General features: G+C 37.6%; 1 protein-coding gene across 1 annotated transcript in view; it reads right to left on the minus strand.

Annotated features, from left to right (window-relative positions):
* The window catches only part of SP1 (Sp1 transcription factor), a 40203-nt gene extending 18161 nt beyond the window's left edge, over nucleotides 1–22042 (minus strand). The window contains exons 1-3 of the mRNA XM_037007180.2: nucleotides 21921–22042; nucleotides 20722–20882; nucleotides 18914–20423 (exon numbers count right to left, since the gene is read on the minus strand). Of these exons, the coding sequence (XP_036863075.2) occupies nucleotides 18914–20423; nucleotides 20722–20882; nucleotides 21921–21927 (1678 nt within the window). The 5' untranslated portion in view covers nucleotides 21928–22042. The remainder of the gene's footprint in view (nucleotides 1–18913; nucleotides 20424–20721; nucleotides 20883–21920) is intronic.
* Nucleotides 22043–25474: the final 3432 nt, after the last annotated feature.

The raw sequence follows: 25474 nt of genomic DNA on the forward strand, positions 1-25474 counted from the left end.
AAAATCTGCCAGGGATATGAACAAAAGGCAACAAATACGGTAGTTCTCCTTATCCAGTTTCTCTTTCCACAGTTTTAGTTACCTGTGGTCAACTGTGGTCCAGAAGCAGATGACCCTGGACAATCGTCAGAGGGTCAGTAGTAGCCTAATGCCATTCACCTCACTTCATCTCCTAATGTAGGCATTTTACCATGTCACTTATCACAAGAAGAAGGGGGAGGGCAGTACAATAAGGTAGAGAGACCACATTCACCCAACTTAACTATAGTATATTGTTATAACTGTCCTATTTTATTACTGTTGTTAATCTCTTACTGTGCATAATTTTAAATCAAACTATACCATAGGTATGTATGTATAGGATAAAACATGGTGCATATGGCATTCAGTATTTTCCAGTTTCAGGCATCCACTGTAGGTCTTGGAACATACTCCCTGCCGATAAGGGGGGACGTAAAGTATATTTAAGGTCTTTCAAAGATACCAACCAAAGAACTCATTAAAACTGAATCTAACCCAGTAACTCCATTCCTAGATACATAATCAAGTATGTCCACACAAAAACTTGTACACCAATGTTCATAGCAGCATTATGCATAATAGCCAAAAAGTATAAACAACCCAAGTGTGCATCAACTGATGAATAAACAAAATGTAGCACAGCCACAAACGAAGTATTTGGCAATAAAAAAGATTGAAGAATTGATACACACTGCAACATGGATGAACCTTGAAAACATTATGCTAAGAGAAAGTCAGTCACAAAAGACCACATATTGTATGATTCCAGTTATTTGAAATGCTCAGAGAGGACAAGATAGATTAGTGGAATTGCCTTGGACTGGGGATGTGAGGTAAGAACGGAGAATGACAGCTAATGAGCCACACAGTATTTCTTTTTGGGATGATGAAAAAACTCTTAAATTAGACTGTGGTGGTAGTTGCACAATTCTGTGAATACACTGAAATCCACCGAACTGTATATTTTAAAAGGGTGAATTATACGGTATATCATCTGTTCCTCAATAAGCTGTTTTAAAAAGTAAATCGTAGTTCAGATATTCTTTTTAAAGAAGGAAAAGAGAAAAGGTTCAAAGGGAAAATTGAAAAAAGAAACAACCTACACTTTGCAGGATGCAGTAGTGACACCATAGGAGCAGGGAAAAGGAAAACATTTATTTTAATTCAACAAATTTTCATTGCACTTCTCCTGTGTGCCACCCTAATGTTACGTGCTATAGTCAGGAGCCAAAATCCAGTGAGGTAACAGAAGACAGAAAGCAGCATCTTCGGTTGCCTCTTTTGCTCCAGATTTCAGGAGGCTCAGATATGTATCCTATATTCAAAGTAACTTTAGATACCTCCACCCTTGTCACACTTCAAAAAATAATTCTGGGCAGTTAAAGTTTAAGGTTTACAAAACTGTCTGGAAAAAAGACTGGCAAGAAATTTAAAAACTTCAACACTGGTTTCTCTAAATAATGGATTGCCATCTTTGTATTTTCCCATATTAAATATAATAAAAAATAAAGGGAGGGGAATTAAATACACACAAGTACATTTAAATACGAAAATAAAACAATTATCAAGCTTTTAAAAGGTATCTCTATGTTATATGATTTCTAAACTCATTATAAAGCAATCAGAAAAGAAGAGATCAATTCATTTGACATATAAAAGGAAAAGCTTTATTAAAAAGAGCACGTGAGAACTTGTGGAAGTTATTTTCAGCAAATTTTAAATTAAAAGAATTTCTTTATTTAAAAAAGCCCAGGCTGAAGGGGTATGTGGGGGGGACTTGGTAAAGGGGGGAGCCAAGTAAACATACTGTTCTTCATGTAATTGTAGATTAATGATACCAAAATAAAAATAAATAAAAATAAAAAAAGCCCAGACAAGTCCCTAAGAATGTTATGATGCCAGTAGACTATTAAATAAACTGATACAACTTGTAAAAAAGTAGAAGAACCCTATGTTTATCACAGCACTATTTACAATAGCCAAGAAATGGACGCAACCTAAGTGTCCATCAGTAGATGAATGGATAAAGATGTGGTACATATACACAATGGAATATTATTCAGCCATAAGAAGAAAACAAATCCTACCATTTGCAACAACATGGATGGAGCTAGAGGGTATTATGCTCAGTGAAATAAGCCAGGTGGAGAAAGACAAGTACCAAGTGATTTCACTCATATGTGGAGTATTAGAACAAAGAAAAACTGAAGGAACAAAACAGGAGCAGAATCACAGAACCCAAGAATGGATTAACAGTCACCAAAGGGAAAGGGACTGGGGTGGATGGGTGGGAAGAGACGGATAAGGGCAGGGGGAAAAAGGGGGCATTACAATTAGCGTGTATAATGTGGGGGGGGGGTACGGGGCGGGCTCTACAACACAGAGAAGACAAGTAATGATCTTACAACATCTTACTACGCTGATGGACAGTGACTGTGAAGGGGTATGTTGAGGGGACTTGGTGAAGGGTGGAGCCTAGTAAACATAATGTTCTTCATGTAATTGTAGATTAATGATACCAAAAAAAAAAAGAAAAAAACCTACACAGGAAAAAAAACAAACAGCCTGTATGTCTCCCCACATTCTGGTATATTAAACGGTATTTTATAGATTTAAGAACTGATTGTTCACATCTCAGTAAATGGGTTTAAGTGCTAATAACAAGGCCATCAGGACAATGATGGCAGAAGTGTCTCACCAGTAGGTGTCACTGTAACTAAGTGATAGTTGGGTGTTTTTAAAGTCCACCCTCCCCAGCAAGAGTTAGGGGGATAAAAAGGAGGAAAGGCGGGGTTGGGAGGAGGGATGTACAAATTTTAAATGGGACCTTGAGGAATTATAATTCAGATATCTTTCCATCAGATCCAGATTTTTTTCAGCTTTGGTAATGTTTCCTTACAGAAGTCTGTACTTTTATGTTAGCTGTCATGAATCCAAAGGTAGATTTCCCTATTTTCCATGTCCAAGAAAACAAAGGATTTCAAAGTTTGATTATTATTAATAAAATACTGAAATCCTTCTAAATTCCAAACTTTCACCTACTTCCCACCTCTGTCAACATCATTCTACTGTGGAAATTATTTTTCAAGATAGAGAAACAATTTTTTGAATTGACTTATCTTTTCTCCCAGCTCTCACTATAGTGATGATTTCCAGGTGAAAGGAATTCACTTCAACATCTCTCCCTAACTAGCTATGATCACCTATTATTATTCAGACTGGTGTAATTTAAAAGTAATTTAAATATATAAAAGTACATACCAGAGGAAAGCTGTGGGGGGGGGCATAAAGGTTAAGAGAGTATAGTTGGATTAGTAACAGCAGAAAAGTGATAAATAGGAGAATAAAATTAATTATGGACTTATTTCACGCCTCCATCATTTCCCTGATTAAAGGAGAGATGAACACAATCTCCCCCATCATTGGGTTTTAAATCAGGTTCTTACGACTGATATTTGGACTGTTCACATCCATCAACTGACATTTTAAATTACTGAGAAATTCTGGTGATTAAAATTAATGAGGGCCATTACATACACTGTAATGCATTATAATGGTGCAGTTGGACAAAACTAGGTTTAAGTCCTGGTTTCAGTACTTACTAGCTGAGAAACCTCTCTGAGCCTTACTTCCTCATCAGCAAAAAGGATATAATTATATTGGATTATCTAATAAAATTAATATAAAGCATACCTAGCATTGTTCCTGATACATAGGAGGCACTCACTAAATCACTGTATATTAGGAAAATAAAAGGGCTTAATGTGACTTTTAATGTTTTTTCTCCCATCTATACATGACCCCAAATATATGTTGTTTTGAATTTATCTAGGGGAGTTGTAACATCAAATTCAATCAATGTCTCTAAAACAGCAGCAATAAAATAATACTGTAAAACAAAAAATAAAATGCATAGTAATCTAGTATTTTGCTTTAAACCATAGTATTTACCACTGGAAAAGAATAATCATACCTGAGTCTTCAAATTATACTTACTTCCCATTAAAAATAGCATGGGTTGATTAGTAACGTAGACCTAATCATTCTGAATGCACAGCACTGTCTTGAAAGGAGAAAAATATAGTGTGGATTAAATTTCATGTTTCCAGAAAACTTTCTGGATAAAATGTAGCAATGAGATGCTGTATGATAAAAAGTGTGAAAGAATGCTGAAGGAAAGTAGAGATGTAGAGAAGAAAAGTGCCTCAATTAAGTTATTTTAAAGATAGTCTCCCACCAAGACCAAATTAATTTCTCTAGTAGGGCCTGAAGAAAAATGAGTAATAGTAGCCATCTGTCATATTCTGTGAATAAGACTCTAAAAAAATTAGAGTATTATTAACAGTAATGGAAATCAAAATGAGGGTGAAAACATCCCAAATCCTATCATCCCAACAAATTACCTATTACCACTTTTCCATCTTCCCCTCAATTACTATTCATATGCACAAATAAACTGTATCTATTTGAAATCCTAACAGTTACATTATGCATAAAAATACGAATTAATATTAAAGATGTAACTCTTCATATCCACACCATCCGGAGAACCCTGCAGCAACAGCGTAACAGGCACTTACATGTTGGGTACCTTTTAATGATGGCACTAAGTAACTCCCCTGGTACAACTACATAAACTTATAGACACAGCTGATATTTTGACTCCTCCCTAAGTTTAAACTCTGAGGTAACATTTAAATGTGAGAACTAGATTTCACCTTGTATTAATTTGTCCAGATTACTGGTTAAGTCCTAAAACCAGATACTCTCGTTTACACCTAGTGTTGCAAAGACACGTCACAGCTTTAAACTGCCAATGACTGTATGACAAAAGGGTCTAAGATAGAAATGCTCTCTATGAAAATATACAGATGTTCAGCTATGCTCTTTTTCCTACATGGGTGTCCATCTATTTTTGCTTAATATGGCAATAAATAATCAGATGTATTTAATATATTTTGTTTTATATTCTTTTTATATTATGTAATGAATCCATCAGCAAAACAACTGAGAAGAATTTATTCTAAGGAAATGACTTAAAATAAGAAAACTGTATGCTCTATTATATTCTATATTTAAAATACAGGAAAATTTAAAATTGAATATTTGACAAAAGAGAAATAATAAATTGTGGAAAACAACCTGATAAAAAATTACACAGTAATTAAAAATCCTTTTAAAAAGTGAGATATAAAACAAGGATCCCTACTATTACCATTACTATTTTTAAAGAGACAAGAATGAAATGAGGTATAATATTAGAAAGGAGTAGGTAATACTACTTGTAGATGATACGACAGTATACCGGAAACCTAAAGAAATTACTAAAAATTACTGAAAACAGAAGATTACAGTAAGATTGCCATTATAAAGTTAACACATGTAAGTCAATAGGCTTCCTATATATAAATAAGAACTAGTTAGAATAAATTGGAAGAAAAGGGCCTATTCACAATAGTAACAAAAACTATAAAATACTAAGCTTAAACTTAGCAAAAGATGTGAAGGACCACTAGGAAAACAATACATAAAATGATAATAATATATTAAGCAATAAGAAAGCATAGTATGAGTCAATCAAAATAAATATCCTAGAAGGCTTTATTTATTGGGGAACTTGACAAAATGTGTCAAATTCATCTGGAAGAATAAGAGACTAATCAAGCAAAAAACTTAAATAGTAATGAGGGAAAATATAAAGGTATAAATTCCTTTACTTTTATAAAGGAAGAATCATCAAAACAAAGTGCCAGAAAAGTAATGAAATAAAAACAGGCAACTCACAGGAATAAAAAAATGAAAATATACTTAATTCCATAATAATCAATCCCTAATAATCAAATAGCACTAATTAAAGCAAAAATCTTTTTTCAATGCATCAATATTGGCAAAGATTGACATCAACAGGAGTAAAATAAATTTTTAGTTTTCTGAAATTCAGTTCACTTATAAATATCAAAACAGTAAATGTATAATATAAAACCTCTGACCCAATACTTACTTTTTTTTTTTTTTTTTTTTGAGAGGGCATCTCTTATATTTATTGATCAAATGGTTGTTAACAACAATAAAATTCAGTATAGGGGGGTCAACGCTCAATGTACAATCATTAATCCATCTCAAGTCTAATTCTCGTTAGTCTCCAATCTTCTGAAGCATAACGAACAAGTTCTTACATGGTGAACGAATTCTTTCTTACATAGTGAATAAATTCTTACATGGTGAACAGTACAAGGGCATTCATCACAGAAACTTTCGGTTTTGATCATGCATTATAACCTATAAACAATCAGGTCAAATATGAATATTCGTTTGATTTTTGTACTTGATTTATATGTTGATCCCACATTTCTCCTATTATTATTATTATTTTTATTTTTAATAAAATGCTGAAGTGGTAGGTAGATGCAAGATAAAGGTAGAAAACATAGTTTAGTGCTGTAAGAAGGCAAATGTAGATGATCAGATGATCAGGTGTGTGCCTATGGACTAAGTATTAATCCAGGCTAGACAAGGGCAGCAAGACATCCACGGATGCAGAAGATTTCTCTCAAAGCAGGGGGGGTGAGGTTCCAATACTTACTTTTTAACTGAGGTGAAATTTGCATAACAATTTACTATTTTTAAAGTGCACAATTCAGTGACATTTAGTGAATTTAGAATATTGTGAAACCATCATCTTTCAAAATCTTTATCACCCCAGATAAACACCCATACCCACCGAGAAAACCACTCCCATTCTCTCCTTACCCCATTCCCTGGCAACCACTGTCTCTATGGTTTTCTTATTCTAGATATTTCATATAAATGGAATCATACAATATGTGATCTTTTTTGTCTGGCTTCTTCCACTTAGCAGAATGTTTTCCAGGTTTACTCACATTGTAGCATGTATCAATACTTGATTCCTTTTTATCGCTGAATAATACTCCATCATATGAATATACCATATTTTGTTCATCCATTGGACATTTAGGTTGTTTCCACCTCTTGGCTATTATGAATAATGCTGATAAAAATTTGTGAAAAGGTTTCTGTGTGGACTTTTATCTTTATTTCTCTTAGAAATATAAGAGTAGAATTACTCAAATACAGAATTTTAATCTAAAAAAGTATGAATAAGAATGTTAATTACAATTGGTGCACATGGTGTGTGTGGGGTCACAGGGAAGACAGTGTAGCTCAGAGAAGACAAACAGGGACTCTGGCATCTTACTACACTGATGGACAGTGACTGCAATGGGGTATGGGGAGGGACTCGATAATAAGGGTGAATGCAATAACCACATTATTTTTCTTATGAAACCTTCATAAGAGTGTGTATCAATGATACAATAAAAAAATGTTTCATCAAAGCATTACTTTTAACAGTGGAAGTTGGAAACAAATGCATATCAATAGAGTTAAATAAATCCTAGTACAAACATACTGTGGAATTACCATACAGTCATTTAAAGTGATGACGCAGATGTTCTTTATTATTTATGAAAAAGATGTTTATGATATACGGGGAAAGATGTTCACTGAAAATAGACTATGGAGCATTGTGGACAGTATGATCCTATTTAAGTATTAATAAAATTGTATACAGATGTCTCTGTAAGTTATGCACAAATGTACAGAAAGATGGCTGAAAGGATGTTCACCAAAATTTCAACAGTGGATCACTGAATAAAGATATTTCAATTAATTTTTACTTTATTTTGTTATTATTTGCATTGTTTAATGTTTTTATCAATATCCTTTTAAGCAAACCCATTTTTTAATATATTTTTTGTTTTTCCTATCCTCAAAAGGTTAATAAGTCTTCTAATTTCAGCTCTGCAGACCTTTATAAAGTGAATGCTTTAATTTTCCCATTTCCACACTGAAACTAATTTTACATCAGCAGTCCTTGTGAGCAACCATGTTCTCTTCAGATCATTTATTCTGCATCCATATGTTTATGGCGCCAGGAAAACAGAGGTGGTTCCTGCCCTATAGGCACCTGAGATCTAAAAACAGTAACATACCTAAAATTGTACAAAAATAAGTCAACAAATATCTTACGTGTTTGTTCATAAGTATTTGTACAGATATGAATCTACATCACGACAAAGAATGGAGCAGGTATAATCATCATCCTCATTCTTTAGATGAACGAAGTCAATAAATTTCAAACATCACCAAATTAACCACCAGTTCAGACCTGTTTCTTAATTTCTACTTTCATTTTGTAATAGAAGATTAAAATAAGCAAGTGTGTATATACAGTCAACCAAAACAATTGTTATATAATAAAACCAAATAGTTTAGTAGCAATGTTAAAAAAGTTTAGGGTAGAGATATTTTGTGAACTTAATATTCATGTTTGTAATGTAATTGTCTTGTGAACTGGGATACTAAGTAAAGGAATATCCGCTGTATTTCCTTTATACCTTCCTAGATGTCATAAATTGTTTCGTAATCATCTTGAAATGTTGGATTTTTTGTGGGGTCTTTTTTTTTTTTTTTTTGCACGGAGGGGTTGGGGGGAATGTGATAGGTGAGAGACAGCAATTAGCTGACAGTGGGAAAGGAACTAAACAGTGCTTTAGCCAAATGAAGTTCTAGAAAGGTAAAGGTAAAAATTTTTTAATTTTAATTTACAGAAAACCAAATGCTTAAGTAAATAGGGACAGAAAAATAATTCACTGAAATAGGAAACTAAGAAACCAAATTATTATTAGATGGGGTGTCAATAAAATATTCATCAAGCGGAATGCTCTTCTAGCAAACAGTCTCCAGAAAAAAATATAGGCATGTGCTCTGTACCACGTTCATAATCTGGCCAATGGGAGATAAAGAAACAGAAACCCCATGAGAAATCCTAAAAACCTTCTCTACTGTCAACTACTGTTTTCACCAGAATGGCTTATGAAAGAATAAAGCATAGTGGCTGGAATTTACTTCCTTGGGTAGTTGTGGTAGTTCAATGACTACACTGATGGATAAAGAATACAATGGGCAAGAAAAAATGTGAAGGCCTGCAAATGTCAACTATCTGGAGAGGAGCCTTGAACTAAGTGACTAAAATCCTATTTTTAATTGGATAGGAGGACTACGAGAAATAAACTTTTATTAAGAGATGGCACAAATAGAATGTTGAAACCACAATGTTGTTCATGTGAAACCTTCATAAGATTGTGTATCAATGATACTTTAATTAAAAAAAAATTTTTTAAGAGATGGGCACAAATATATATTGAGCACCTACTGTGTGCTCCTCCATATTATCTAATTTAATCCTAATAATCCCATGGGGGTAGATATTAATATTAGGACTTAAGCATGTCTGCCCTACAAATCTCATGCTGTTACTCTCCAGTGCATATTAAATTAGGACAAGCTTTCTTTTTCTTTCACAAAGGATTTTCAATCAATTACTGCTATGTTCAGCCATCAGATTAAAGAGTATACAGCTAAACCATTCAAGCTGTACTACACAGGATGTGAGATGTTTATCTGCACAAACAATATATAAAAAAGAAAAAATATTTTGGGTTTAAGATCCCACTTACAATCAGTCATTTATAACTTCCCATTCAAGAGAGCATTAACCACATGGGAAAACTCATCGTGAACTATTTCCCAACAATTCTGTAGATTTTTATTTTGTACTTTCTGAGTCATTTCATTTTCCCTCATAACAGCAGCATAACTAATAGGCAGAAAAACAGTACTCTTTAGCAAGCTCCTGAGGTTGTTCACAGTATCAGTGTCTCATGGGAGGTTGGGAACAGAAATGGGGCTGGGGTGGCGGGGGTCCAGGAAAACAGGAGACATAATACAATATGATTCATTTATAAATAGAACCATTCATGAGCAGGTTTCATTATCAGCCTCCATTTCAGTTTTTATAAGGCAGCTGTATGAGCCTGATGGTGGTTTTGAGCCAGAACTAGAAAAGCCTCAGAACCTGACTTCCTAACTGAACAGAAAGCTTATGCTTTCCAAGTATAACCTTTATATATCTTTATTTTCTCTAGGTATAATCTTGTAGATCATGCTGAACAGAATGCTAGGTGTGTCCAAATAATCCTCTACTGAGATCCCTACGATACCTTGATCTTCAGATGATTACATTAGTAGTCCTTCAGTAACATTTTCATTAAGAGAATCATTCTAGACAATGCTACGTATAGGACTGAGGCTTTAGGAGAGAAATAAAATGAAAAGTATGCTTGAAGTTTAATGCTTGGTTTTTTTGGAAAGGGAGAAATTTCTTGGCTGGTACCACTTTTAAATGGCATCAGATTCCTCTGCAAGCAGCAATGATTAAAACCAAGTAAGTCTGTGAAGCAAAAAATTTTAACACCAAGAAAAAAGTGCAGGAAATAAAGGTGCCTATTTTTTTCAGTTTAAATACCTTTCTTAAGTTTTTATGGTAAGGCACATCTAGATAATGTGCTTTGATGATAATATTTTGTAATGTTTCCATTTTGGCTACTGTAATATTAATTATAAGACTTAAGCCAATTATTTGTCAGAATATTTTCAGGAATAAATCAAAGAACCACCAATAATTTTAAGTCTGGATATATCTGAATTTGCTTCACATTTCAGTAAAAATAAAACAATGTAATATGTTAGTGCTTTCATTAAGACAGCTCTGACCAGGCATTTGACTAAAAGATTAATTAGTACTACACCAAGATGCATGGCCATACTGCAGTTTTCTAAGCATCTGTATTAGGGGAAGATGAGAATATCCATTGTCTGGAATGATAGGACAATTGTCATTTTCTGGGGCTCAGGAAGGTCACTGAATTAATTCCAAAAGAAAATGCTTGCCAACAAAAAGCCATCTTTGCCTTTCTGTGGCCTCTTATGCATAAGTAATTAAAACAAGGAGGTAAGCAATTAGTTATCTAAGAATGATTTATCTTTAAAAGCATGCTCAAACACACTGTATATCATAATTATTTTTCTTGTGCAAACCTAAGCAGCAATAATTCCTGTTTCAAATCTCAACCCTTGAGTTCCATTTTAAGCATCTTACTTCACAAACATCCAAGATTTAAATAGTGTAAAAGCAGCTGGGTTATCAGTTATACAATATTAACAATCTTCCTCCATTAAGCTAAGAAATTTGGAGAAAATCTTTCAAGAGAACTGCTCAGATAGGAAAAGCTTAAAATGTAGTTTTGACTATGAACTTTTTTAAAAAGTTTGTTTATAGAAGACAAAAGCAAAGTTACAAAAAATTAATATATTTCCTCAAAAAATAAAAAAACAGAACTACCACGTAAACCAGCCATCCTATTTCTGGATATATATCCAAAAGAATTGAAAGCAGGATCCTGAAGAGATATTGGCACACCCAGATTCACAGAAGAACTACTCACAGAAGCAACCCAAATGTCCATCATAGATGAATGAAGAAAATGTGGTATGTATGTACAATATTATTATTTATCCTTTAAAAAAGGAAATCCTGCATATACTACAATATGGATGAACTTTGAGAACATGTTAGGTGAAATGCCAGTCACACAAAGACAATATATGATTCCACCTATATAACATATCTAAACTAGTGAAATTAATATAAAGTAGAAAAATGATTGCAAGGAGCTAGGGGAAGGGGGAAATGACAATTTAATGGGTATAGAGTTTCAGTTTTATAAGATGAAAAAGTTCTGGGGATCTGATGCATAACAAATGAATATTTAACACTACTATACACTTAAAAATTGTTAAGATGGTCAATTTTATGTATTTTTTTACAATTAAAAATCATTATTTAAAAAATAACTTACTTTGTATATTCTTTCACTTTAAATAATTTCCCCCAAAAAATATGTAAATGCTAGGGATTTAACAGTGAACAAAAATTAAAAAATCACAGTATTTATGCAATTCTCTTCTCTCTTTTGTATGCATCTGCTTTTCCAAACTTGAGCCAAAATAACAGGTAAATACATAAACAGTTAAGAAAATATTAAAGGACATGACAGCATTTTAATTAAAAATAACTAACCTGACAATATATATAAAAGTATCAGAAGACTATAATATAAATCCAAAATACAATGGCCCTGGGGAACCCTCCTACACTGCTGGTGGGAATGTAAATTAGTTCAACCATTGTGGAAAGCAGTATGGAGGTTTCTCAAAAAGCTCAAAATAGACAAACCATTTGACCCAGGAATTCCACTCCTAGGAATTACCCTAAGAATGCAGCAGCCCAGTTTGAAAAAGACAGATGCACCCCTATGTTTATCACAGTACTATTTACAATAGCCAAGAAATGGAAGCAACCTAAGTGTCCATCAGTAGATGAATGGATACAGAAGATGTGGTACATATACACAATGGAATATTATTCAGCCATAAGAAGAAAACAAATCCTACCATTTGCAACAACATAAATGGAGCTAGAGGGTATTATGCTCAGTGAAATAGGCCAGGTGGAGAAAGACAAGTATCAAATGATTTCACTCATCTGTGGAGTATAAGAACAAAGAAAAACTGAAGGAACAAAACAGCAGCAGAATCACAGAACCCAAGAATGGAGTAACAGTTACCAAAGAAAAAGGGACTGGGGAGGATGGGTGGGAAGGGAGGGATAAGGGTGGGAAAAAGAAAGGGGGCATTACGATTAGTTTGTATAATATAGGGGGGTGCATGGGGAGGGCTGTGCAACACAGTGAAGACAAGTAGTGACTACAGCATCTTACTACAGTGACTGTAATGGGATGTGGGGGGGGGCACTTGGTGAAGGGGGGAGCCTAGTAAACATAATGTTCTTCATGTAATTGTATATTAATGATAACATAAAAAATAAAAAAATAAAAAATAAAAAATAAATTACTTTGGCCCTATTATTTCCAATATTCTGTTGCAACTCTCAGGATTAACTATGACAAAACAGTCCTCTCTGAAAGTGCATTATTTGTTGTAACTATAGCACCACAGCAACTGGTGCTCCATGAAAGCAGGGGCCATCCATCATCTGTTTTCAATGAATCCTAAGAGCCTAGCACATTTGACGCAGAATAAATAATAAATTTTGCTAAATTTGTCTATGAAGCATCTAAACTTGTAATCCACTTCACTGTTACACTATATTACTAAGTATACTAGTGTTCAGTAAATGCCTAAGAATCTTAACTGAACCATGAGCATTACTGAATTAGTAATAGCATTTAAGGCTAAACAAGGAGGCCATACAAAACATAATGCCAACAGATATTCTTTTAAAAGAACACCAAACCAAAGAAATTTCTTGATAATATGGGAAAGTTCCAAATACAGTTTTTAGAGTTAAGGGCTTTAACCTTAAGACAAATAGTCTGTATAGAATTAAAATACATTTTTTTCATGAGTGCAAGAGACTTGCCAAAGAATTATAAGCAGAGTATTTTCTGATATTCCACTCATAAACTAAGAAATACAGTGCACAATGTAGGGCCTGGACAAAATTGGGCCTTATGTATTCTCTCAATTGGTTGTTAACCCCAACAAGTATATTGGGATAACATTTTTTAAAAAATCAGAAATGTAGAAGGTAGGGAAAGGATGGCACTGAAAGGGAATTTCCAGAATAACATGGAAAACAACAGATAGGGAATAACAAGGAGATAAAGTTTGCTATAAAAAAAGTCTCAAACATAGGAAAAAAAAGTAACAGGAAAAAAGATCATATCTTCCCCCCCCCCCCCATGGCAATATGACACAGCAGACTTTTCAGGTTTTCAAAGACTGATTATCTAAGTCTTTGATTTCTCTTTCACCATCTTGCTCCTCCCTCCCTAATATTTTAATCACATCATCGATTATTTACATTTCATTCAATTACAGATTAAATAAATCCAAATTAATTAATCTTGTCACAACAAATCCTGACTTGTAACAAAGTTTACAAAGTTGTTGATTAACCATGCCCAAATGGCATTTTTGCTTTTTTTTTTTTTTCTCCCTGTTACCTGTCCTTAGGCTATAAATGTTAGTAACACTTCAAAATAACTGAACTGGATAAAAAAATAATTTTTCTACTTGGAAAAATCCTGTAAAAGGTAAGAAAATTTCATAGTGTAACAGGATATTGATCTGAAATCAAAAGCTCTGACACTCTTAAAGTTGTCAGTGACCTCTAGCAAGTCACTGCATCTTTGTATGTCTGAAGTTTTGTCAAAATGGGGCGTTGGAGGGCATGAGGGTTTCTAGCTGGAGCAACCTTCAGTTTAATTGCTATTACCACAAATAGTCTGGTTTAACTGTATCATGTTCCCAAAGAGCTATTATAACTTTTAAACCATCAATTCAATAAAGAACACTAAATAATCTGAAAAGATCCATCTCAATAGCATTTAACCTTATTTAGATCATTTGCAGCAAACATTTGCTCTCCTATAAAAACCATTAAAAAAAAATTTTCAGAGATGTCTAGATTTTTAAGTGTTTTAGTTCTTTTATTTCTTAAAGGCTTAAGACTTTGTCTTGACCTAGGTATTCTTATATTTTAACTCCTTTGAAATTGTTAAATTATTATTTACTTTATGCACATATACAGGGTGAGAAGGATTCATAGTAAATTAGATAGGCACATCCAAACTTGTCAAACAAGTTTCCATAAGCTATTCAGTTTTAAAAACACTGGAGCAAACAAACACACAAATTCAAATTATAGCCCAGATGTGCAATCAACTCTGGAAAAAAAATCTTTCTACAGAAACTTTTTCAGGGTCTTCTAAGGGGAAAAATTCTTAAAACCTAGCAGAGTATTAACAATATAGCCATAGTGTGGGCAGATACATTTAAAAATAATGCTTCAGCACACCAGGGCCTCTATAATAATGCTACATGTTAGAGAAAGGGATAGCACTATTGTGACACGCCTTCTCTAAGAAATATGAAAAACAGTATGCTTGTTTTTCAGTTAAACAGCAAAGTAAAAAATTTCAATGATTACCTAATAATGTTTACAGACACCCAATGAATAACTTACAAAGCATTATGTAATAAAACTTTTCTACAGTATTCATCCTAACATTTTGCAACATTTTCAAGGTGGGAAAAACAAAACAATTAGAAGCAAGGAATGAGCAGAAATGAAGTATTAGTGGCAACATTTACATGCTACTTAACAAAGTGGAACAATTAAAGGGAAAAGGAAATATAAGAACAGATACTAAACTTTTCTGAAACATTAGGCACCCTTGTGCTCATTACTTAACTGAGAACTAAAATGGCCACATTACACAATGCAACATGATTTAACAATGACGTCATTTACAGAAAGCCACTGGAATGAATAAATAGGAGCAACTGAAAAGGTCTGAAGACTTCTCTGTCTTTGAAAAATCAATTAAGACACCTAGGTTTTAAATAAAACCTTTTCTACTTAAACTTAAATAATTTAAAAAGCACTAACATTACCCTAAGAAACAAATATTGGATAAAGAAGGTTAAATGATGCAGAAACATCTGACATTGCACTATTTTTTTTATTGAAGTATCACTGATATACAATCTTATATTGGTTTCAAGTAATATAACACAGTGGTTCAACAGTTACCCATATTATTAAATCCTCACCCCCATAACCTTGTATTATTTTAAAATAGAAAATTCTCTCAGATCACCTTTGTGCACTAGAATAATTCTGAACACTTAAATCATCTAAACCTACTTAGCACTAATATTCAAATGCACCAGTCTAAAATACAACTTTTTAGCAAATTAGATCTCAGCAATCTGACCCTAAGTTTAGCGATACAGTTGGCAAACCAACTCTATTATCATATTCAACTGAACTTCTAAGAGAAGACATTTTCCTGACCCCGATAAAACTGAGATGTGAAATTTTTATTTTTAGTGCCTGAAATTTGTTTCTTCAGTGAATTATAGCCATCAAGGAAGTATGTTCTATTCTCTTGCCAAAGTCCAGCCCTGTGCTCTTTATTAGGCAGAACTCCCACGAAGTCATCCAAACTCAAGGCTTTCAAAGCCAGCCCCCACTCAACCTGGTAGAAGTTTTCGGAACTTAGCAGTGGCAGAGAAAAAACCTGAAGCTTTAAACTGGAAAAACAAGATCTATAAGAGTGCCGCTTCAAAATGAAAGGAAAGAGTCCTGATAGATAAAAAACAAAGCTGTTAATTTAAAAAACAAAAACAACAAAAATATTAAGAGTCTATAGATCACTTCACTGTCTGGAAACTAAACTCAGTTTTTACTGGGTGGTCCCTTCCTCCCTACCACCCACCAGGAGCAGGAGCAAAGCCTCAATAAAAAACAGGAATACAGAAATGGCTGGCTTGTTTTGGTTCTAAGGTTCATGCCTTTGCCTGTGCATTCAGCAAACAGAAGTAAACGAGTGAAAGTCAACAGGAAAGCTTAGATTTTTAAAAGATGCTTTTTAAAAATAATAAATGTGAATAGACTAAGTGAACACGATGAAAGCTGCAGTCTTCCACAACCACGTAAAATGTCTCACTTTGTACAGTGCTATCTACCTATGTTACAACATGATTTCACATCCACTGCTCTATTATATCATATTGCCTAGAGGTTGAGTTTTTTACACAAAAATAACTGTAAACCAGAAAAGGAGGTAAAATTAGACACTTTGTAGCACCCAGGCAACAGCTGAACAGCACTAAGCTTCAGGAAATGTTTTTATTATCTTTCATTAAAGATAAAGTCAGATTATTTGGTGTGGGGGTGGGGGGAGAATGTTGCACAAGTCTAACCAGAAAGGAGGAAACTTGTATCTTCAGAAACCACTATTAATGAAGCAAACAATCCCAACTCCCACAAAATGGCCTTTCAAGAGCCTCTTTCTCTCATTAGTGAATGTCAAGCTGCTCCTACCTTACAGAAAGGCATGCATTTTCTTGAGCTCACAGACCATCAGTAACAGCTAGGTAGCCCTATCCTATGACATGTTAAATGGCAGACTTCCCCAGAGCATGATTTAGCAATGAGAGTGCCTCATTACTTCTCTAGAGCCTAAGATATAAACCTTTCAGAAATTGCAAGGATCCAAATTATTACTAACTGAAACAATCCCACAGCTTCACTTTCCTCTTAAGAGCAAAACTGCTAAATACAACCACCTAAGAGCAAAGAGAAACAAACACGCTAGTGTATATTACCCAGAAAGTGTCTAATTTTCCAGGCTGTTGAGTTCAGTTTTCATTAAACTTTGTTTTTACTCCCATAATTCTTAGTCTATAAAACACTTGTCAGCTCTACAACATTAAGTTTCAAAGAAACAAAGATATCTTTTCTAAAACATTTTTAACATCTAAAAGATTTCACACATTCCGAGTTAAAACTAACAGATAATGCTCTAGACAGCAAGTCCCCACTGCAGCTCTGGTCTCATCACTTAAGTGCTCCTCACTATCTCAGTGTGGCCATCTAGAAAATAAGGCAGTTGTACTAGATGATTTCTTAGGTCCTTTCCAGCTCTAACTTTCTATTCCTAGGTCTCCCATTGACCAAGAAAACTCCTGTCTTTCTAAGGTTTGAAATGTAATCATTTTAACACACCAGAAGAATATAACAAAATTAGGGAACTTAGACAGACTCTCTTCCCCATCCCAGATTTTCCAAAACTGTTGGAGGCAGGAAATACAGTTACCTATTTGTTATCCTCTTACATAAGAATGGGTATAAATGGGAAGAGAACTTTATAATAAAAGTAGGCAATTCATAAATCCACAGATATCCCAATGGAATTAGAAGTTCAGTGGTATACTTCCCATCCCAATTTTAATACATTATGGCAAAATAAAAAACTGTGTATTTTTACTATGCTTTATTAAAGATTAGTTCCATCATGATGGAATTTAAAATACTAAATTCTAAATAGACTAACTTTTACCTATTTCAATGGTATGTTTTAAATTTCAAATTAACCTGCAGTGAAACATAGTTCAAAGTGAATGATGTGGTCAACTGATTCAACTTATATTCCAGTATTTACTCCTTCCCCAGCAACTTTTTCCCTGCAGTGCTCTTCTTTTTCCTAACTACTCTCAACTCCACCTCCCCACTCCAGTCCAGGCCTCACTCCCTTTCTCTCGCCTCCCTTCTTAACCACACACTACTTTCAAAGAAGTCGAAGAAATAGTTCTCTTATCTAGGAAGTATCAGAATCACCTAGGAAGCTTATTAAAAATACACATCAGTGTAAGAGGAGGTAGACAGAGTCTACTTTTAAGGTAACTAGGGGTTAAAAAAAACTAAACCTTGATTAACCAGCTTCTCAAAGAGCAGGATATTCTGGTTAAGTAAAAATTAACCAGATAACTTATTTTGCTGAAAAATCCTCTTTGAATCCACTATGTCACTTTTCCCTTGCTTAGGAGTTAGTTAATGAGAAATATCTGATGACTTAAAACTGTCCTACAAATAGATCAAGTAATATAATCAAGTCTTACCCTATATAGGGATGGGCCTGAAGGCCAATAAAGCCCACAAGGTACGAATAGTTTTTACATTTTTAAAGATTTTTTTAAAACTCTGAAAAAAACAAAAGAGTATGTGACTAGGACTGTATGTGACGTACAAGACCTAAAATATTTACTACCTGGCCCTTTATGGAAAAAGTTTGGCTACCCTTGTTCTATAGCCACAGAGGCACTGGAACTACAGAGACCCAAGGGACACTTTGCCCAGAAGTGCTCCTAGCTCATCAAATTAACTGAAAAAAAAAAAAAAAAAAAAAAAAGGAAAGTTTCCATTAAGTCGGTTTCAAATGACTTAAATATTCACCGTTAATTCTCTAATCGACTTGCCTAAATGACTAGCCCTCAACAAGTTTTATCCCCAAAAGGCTTTATTCCCTTCTTTAGATAACAGTTTCAGCAGAGATGCTAGTTAACTCTGGAAATAAATGCAAAAGATTTAAAGCCTTACCTGGGGCATTTGCTATAGCCAAGGGCAGGCTTGGAAGCTGGTGCACCTGGATTCCTGAAGCACCCAATGCACTGAGGTTAATGGTCTGGAGGCCAGGCATGGAAGAGAGCTGAGCAGCATTCACAGTGACTGTGCCGGCAGGGATGGAGGCAGCTGAGGCAATGGGTGTAAGTGTGGTACTGCTGCTGCTGGTCTGCCCCAAGGAAACACCCTGCATTGGAGCCAAGGTGATTGTCTGGGCCTGTGGGTTCTGAACTTGGAGGTTCTGCAGCTGAAGAGTCTGCCAACTGACCTGTCCATTGGGCCCCACTGTAGGTGTCCGGATGATGATGGGGCCAGAGTTTGGAACAGCCTGAAGCTGGAGGTTCTGAAGGGTTTCCTGGGAGATAGCTTGAGTTGTAAAGGTCTGTCCTGACAATGGTGCTGCTTGGAGAGCCTGGAGGGTCTGTCCCCCTTGAACTAGCTGAGGCTGGATAAGAATTTGTTGCTGTGTCTGCTGGTTTTGCTCTCCCTCTTTTTGTTGACTTGCTTGCAGTGAGCCTCCAGATGTCTGGTTCTGCTGGATGTTCAGAGCATCAGAGCCCTGTAGCCCACTGACCCTCTGGGGTGTCTGGCCTTGAGAGTTGGTTCCTGCTGATCCGCTGGTGGTAAAATTCATAATTCCCATGTTGCTGGTGGTAGTAGTTGTTGAGTAGCTATTGGCATTGGTGAAAAAGGAGCTGGAACTGGCTTGTGATGATACCAAACTGGCAGAACTGATGGCAGTCCCTGAGGTGACGGGCTGTGAGCCACTCTCCTGGGACCCAGAGCTGCTGATGGTGACTGCCTGAGAGCTAGGAGTCAAGGTAGCTGCAGAAACGCTGTTGACAGGTAGCAAGGTGATATTCCCATTCAGGGCCACTGGTACATTGGTCACATACTGAGTCTGTCCTGAGAGTACATTATTAGTTAGGCCTTGGAGGGGGACAGCCTGCTGGAGTAAGTTTGGCATAGCAGCAATAATGTTGCCTCCACTTCCTCGATTTGTGATGATCTGTTGGTTTGCACCTGGTATGATCTGTATTTGACCAGAACCATCCTGTTGCACTTGGGCCCCAGTGGCAGCAAACTGCAGCTGTTGCCCATCAACGGTCTGGAACTGTGGGATTACTTGATACTGAATATTAGGCATCACCCCAGGTAGTCCTGTCAGGACTTGCTGGTTCTGTAGGTTGGAGGTGGCAGCCACGACATACTGCCCGCCAGAGACCGAGCGATTCTTGGAAGACTCACCGCCATTGCTGCCATTGGTACTGCTGCCACTCTGTTCCTTTGAGGTAGGGGTGGCCCCAGAGGAGGAAGAGATGATCTGCCAGCCATTGGCACCCTGTGAGAGTTGTGTGGCTGTGAGGTCAAGCTCACCTGTGCCCCCTGACTGGCTTGGGCCCTGGGAGTTGTTGCTGTTTTCATTGGGTGACTCAATTCTGCTGCAAGTTGCTGCCAGCAAAGCCAAAGGGGATGGCTGGGATTCCTGGCCAAAAAATAAGGAAGAGAAAAGGAGCTGCTTTACTGACACACAGCTGCCAGCCCAGGGGGCAGTATACAACAAATAAACAGTACAGACAAAGCCAAAAACAGAAACAAAAAGCTGACCTATCAGTACTACTGAAATTCTCACCTTGGGGGATCTGCAAGTCACTTGCCTATCTGTGCTTACTTCCCTATCTGTGAGAGTTTAGCCCCTTCCTAAAATTATTCCTGCAAAAAAACATCAAAAAATATTTACAGCCTCTCAACACCGTCCCCACTCTGCCCTGATCATCACTTACCTGCCCTCCTCCTCCTCCTCCACCACTGCTGCTACTGCCTGTGCTGCTGCTCCGAGCCTGAGAAAAGGCACCACCGCCATTACCATTGCCCCCGTTACTGCCACCGACTCCTTTTTCAATCTTCACCACGGCTGTCATTTCATCCATGGAGTGATCTTGGTCTAAAAAGAATTAAAACATACGAAACTTAGAGTTGGAGAAGAAAAAGGGTAAAGTGAAGAAGAGTAAAGGAGGTTATGATGAAACAAAAATGGCTAACAGGAAGGTGGAAGGCGCCAGTATCAAAAAAGAATGGATTGGGGGAGAAAGGACAGTTGGAGGATGCGTGCAAGACATGAACTAGGCACAGTGGAGCCAAAACAGGGCCTCAATTTTCCCTGTGCAAGATTAAATTCAGAAAACAATGAAAAAGTGCTCTTCGGACAGGAAATATGAGGAATGGTGGACATGTTCAAAGAGTTTCAAAATAAGAAAAAGTATCCTGGGGAAAAAAAGGATAATATGCAAGGCAGAAAACAACATGTGGGTGGATGGAAAGCTTGCTAAAATTAGGGTAAGGAGATAGAAAAGAAAAAAATTGAAGTTTTTTGAGGAGGGAAAAGGGGGAAGAGAGAAAAAGTGTGGGCGCGGAAACATTTGTGAATACTGGCAAGGGGCTAAAGGGGTCCCCGGGTTAGAAACCAAGAGGTTTCGGGGCGGACAGAGGGTGGACCCTGGGAGGAAAGGGCGGTTTCGGGGTGAGGGGCGTGGAAGGGGCGGGATAGTGGCGGGGGGGAACCTACGGAGGGTAGGGAGGGCCTAAGGGCAGGCTGCAACCAGAGGGCGGACCAGAGAGGCGGTTGGCCCGGGCGGGGCCTGCACTGCTCGGGCCGCCCCCACGGCTCCAGCCCCCCGCGGGAGGAGCCTCAGGCGGGCGGCCGAGTCGTGGGGGGTAAGGCCCGTCCCCCGTGGCCGGGGCGGGCAGGGGGCGGGCGAGGCCACGCTGCCCCCTCCCCGGGGGCGGGCGGCCCATCCCCCTCCTTCTCAGAGGCCCCGCCACTGCCCCTTCTCCCTCCCTTCCCTCCGCCCCGGGCGGGACCAAGGCCGCCGCCGCCGCCTCCCGCCCGCCCCCCCCTCACAGCGGGGACCGCCCGGTCGGCCCTCGCGCGCGCCCCCTCACTCCTCTCCCACCCCTAAGCTTGGAGTGGACTCATCCTTACCGCTCATGGTGGCAGCTGCGGGACGAGCTCAAGGGGGTCCTGTCCGGGGGGGTTGGGGGGGGCCGGGAAAAACGCGGACGCTGACGAGGCAAGCGAACCCGGACCGGACAGGGAGGGGGGGGTAAGGAGGAGGGAGCAGCGCGCCACAAGCCCGGCCTAGACCCCGCCCCTTCACTGCTGCCCCGCCCAATGAGGGAGGGAGAAAGGAGGGACTTGCAGAAGAAAGGCGGGCAAATTGTCCAATACTAAGACTCGCTTGCATTCTAAGGCGTGTAAGACAAAGTTGCGTCCCGGTGTCCGCCCAAAAAGACCGCCCTCTCAGTTTCAAGAGCCAATGACAGATGCAGAAAGTGAAGATAGGCGGGAGCTAGAGATGATAGGCTTGGAAAGAAACCGGTCAACCACCAGGCGGGCTCCCTGAGCGGAAGGGATAGGAAGAGCTTTGATTGGAATGACAGAACAAGGACCAACCAGCACCTTGGACATGCCTGGGCAAAGTCTTATTGGGAGGAGAGGAAAGTAGACAGTATTCGGATAGGTTGAAGCTGATAAAAACCAATCAGAAATCAGGCGGGCAGCCGGGAGAGCTATGATTGGATTAACACTGAAAAAAGACAAGATAGAACGCAAATTGACATGAACTAAAAGCCAATTAAGTGCCGAACGAACTTTAAGGGCGGGAACTTGGAGTGGGCAGAGAGGAATTGGCGTCTCTCAGTCACTCAGTCCAATGAGGCAGCGACGGAAGTCAGGCACCGCCTCCAACTTGGCCAATGGGTATTACTAGAGCCGCCCGTCGTGGGGGAGGGTGCAGGGCTGTGCCCAGAGGAGCCAGTCGCCATTTTGGCCCTCCTTAAGGGACGTCTTTGCAGCGATTAGGTGGCGTGCCTCATTGGAGCCCTGCAGCGCAACAAGTATTAGAGTTTAAGACACTCGGCAAGCAATTCTGCCTCGCCACCAGGGCTCGTACGGATCGTCATTTAACCGCTTTTAAGAGTACTCACGCATCCGAGGGTGGGCGGACGGGCAGGGGGGTGCCTCTGAATGTTGGTGTAAGCCCTGTGGGTGCAGGCACGACGAAATATGGAGAAGGCGCTCACACAATAAGTAATGAGATGACCAATTTACAAGGTCTTCGTGAGACTAACAAACGCCATTTTATTAAATACCCCCAGACAGAAGTGCTAAGAACTTAAAGGCGGGTTAACTTTTCAAGAGCTTGTCTTTGAGGCTAAAGTGCATTGGAGAACCTCCCAGAGTCAAGGTCCTACAAACCACTTCCTTCCAACCCCCCTTAATTGTAAATATGGCCTAAGCATAAAGCAAGATAGCACAGTTCCTGCTTTTTGCAACTACAGAAGGTAAAGATTTTTCCCTGAGCACCTCAATTTCTACCCCTCCTTTATTGGTGAAGGCAGACTGCGTGGCTTGTCAATGACATGATGAGGTCATTGTTTTTAGCACTTGTATCTGCTATGTTGTCAATCATTATCTTCTATGCAGCACTTCTGATACGTCATGTTATAAAGCCTGGATTCTCCTAAAACTTTCCCTTTGCATAGGGCCTGAAGAAGGTGAAGTGATTGTTGAATGCTTGCTGTGTTAGGTGCCTAGATCACTTAGGCGTTTTGTAAGATACTGGTAAGTGTTAGAGATAGTGTGTGTTATATAAGTAAAAAAGTTAAGGCAGGGAAGTAATTTGCCCAAGGTCACAAAGCTAAGGAATGGTATAGTCCCACAAGATGTTCTCTATAAATTCTTGTATAACTGCTTGTAGAAATGGTCTTCTTACAAATTTTTTAAAATTGTTTTTTTTAAATGCTTTTTATTGTTACCTTCTAGCTCCTGAAAAAATCCTACCCATACCATACTTCCAGGACAGTGCAAATGGTATCATCCTTTTGTATACCTTTATTACAAAACGTTGCATTACATTACAATGAATAGCATCTCTCCCTATATCAAAGTTTCTCAAGATATATAAAATAATGACAGTCTGTATCCAAATCCTCTGGGTTGCTTTTTTAAAAGATTCCTAGACCCTGTGTCAGACCTAATAAATCAGATTCTCTGGTGCGTGACTTGAGAATATGCATTTTTAAGTAGTTCTTTCAAGTGATTATTCCCTAAACCAGAGGTTAAGAAACACCAAAGGAAGTATTTAGAGAGAAGAAACTTCCAGAAGGGAAGAAACTTCCTGGAGGGAAGAAACTGCATTACTCATCTTTGTAAACCAACCTCTGGAGACTCTTAACAGCTGTTCAATGTATTCAGCAAAAGACCACACCTAAACTTGCTGGGGGGCGGGGTGGGGAGTAACTAATACTGCTGAATATTTCACATATATTATTTAGCTTAACCCTTTCAACCAATTTAAGAAATTGTCATCCCTTTTTACAGATAAGAAAATCGAGTCTAAAATAACTTCAGTTAAATTGGGATTATTCTGTTTAGCTCCAAAGCTTGTGTTTTTTTCCGTGGTTCTACACTAGTCTATGTCTGAAATAGCAAGTAGCATTTGATTTTACCCCAGGTACTGAGAAAAAGGCCTAGATTTTGACCCAGAATTTCAAGAACCATCAGCTTTTTCACAATACTCTCTCTGCCTCTCTAGGATAAAATGGAATTCAGAACCTGGCCAGTGAGAGATATCCTCAACATAGGCTTGTTTATTGATAGTCTTTGCGAAAAAATGGACAAGATTCATCTTTCCAATTCATCCAAAAAGCTGAACAGATTTTCTTTAGACTAAACAAATACAAAAAAACAATAAACTTATTTCAAGGCTTCTAAAATCCCTCACATACCTATGTCTGTCTACATAACCATTTGTGAAATCATTTTAATAACTCCTAATGACTTTAAAAAGCAATGTGGGGCATCCTACAGTACGGGAGAATATATTTGTAAATGACATATCCTACAAGAGGTTAACATCCAAAATATATAAAGAACTCACACGCCTCAACACCCAAAAAGCAAATAACCCTATTAAAAAATGGGCAGAGGGTATGAACAGACAATTCTCCTAAGAAGAAATTCAGATGGCCAACAGGCACATGAAAAGATGCTCCACATCGCTAATTATCAGGGAAATGCAAATTAAAACCACAATGAGATACCACCTCACACCGGTTAGGATGGCCAACATGGAAAAGACTAGGAACAACAGATGCTGGCAAGGATGGGGAAAAATGAGAACCCTCCTACATTGCTGGTGGGAATATAAATTAGTTCAACCATGTGGAAAGCAATACGGAGGTTCCTCAAAAAACTGAAAATAGAAATACCATTTGACCACGAATTCCACTCCTAGGAATTTACCCAAAGAAAACAAGTTCCCATATTCAAAAAGACATATGTGCCCCTATGCTTACTGCAGCACTATTTACAATAGCCAAGATATGGAAGCAACCTAAGTATTCATCAATTGCTGAATGGATAAAGAAGATGTGGTACATATACACAATGGAATACTATTCAGCCATAAGAAGAAAACAAATTCTAACATTTGCAACAACATGGATGGAGCTAAGGGAGCTAGAGGGTATTAT

The sequence above is a fragment of the Manis javanica genome, chromosome 10 (assembly GCF_040802235.1).
Source record: "Manis javanica isolate MJ-LG chromosome 10, MJ_LKY, whole genome shotgun sequence".
Classification (NCBI taxonomy): Eukaryota; Metazoa; Chordata; class Mammalia; order Pholidota; family Manidae; genus Manis; species Manis javanica.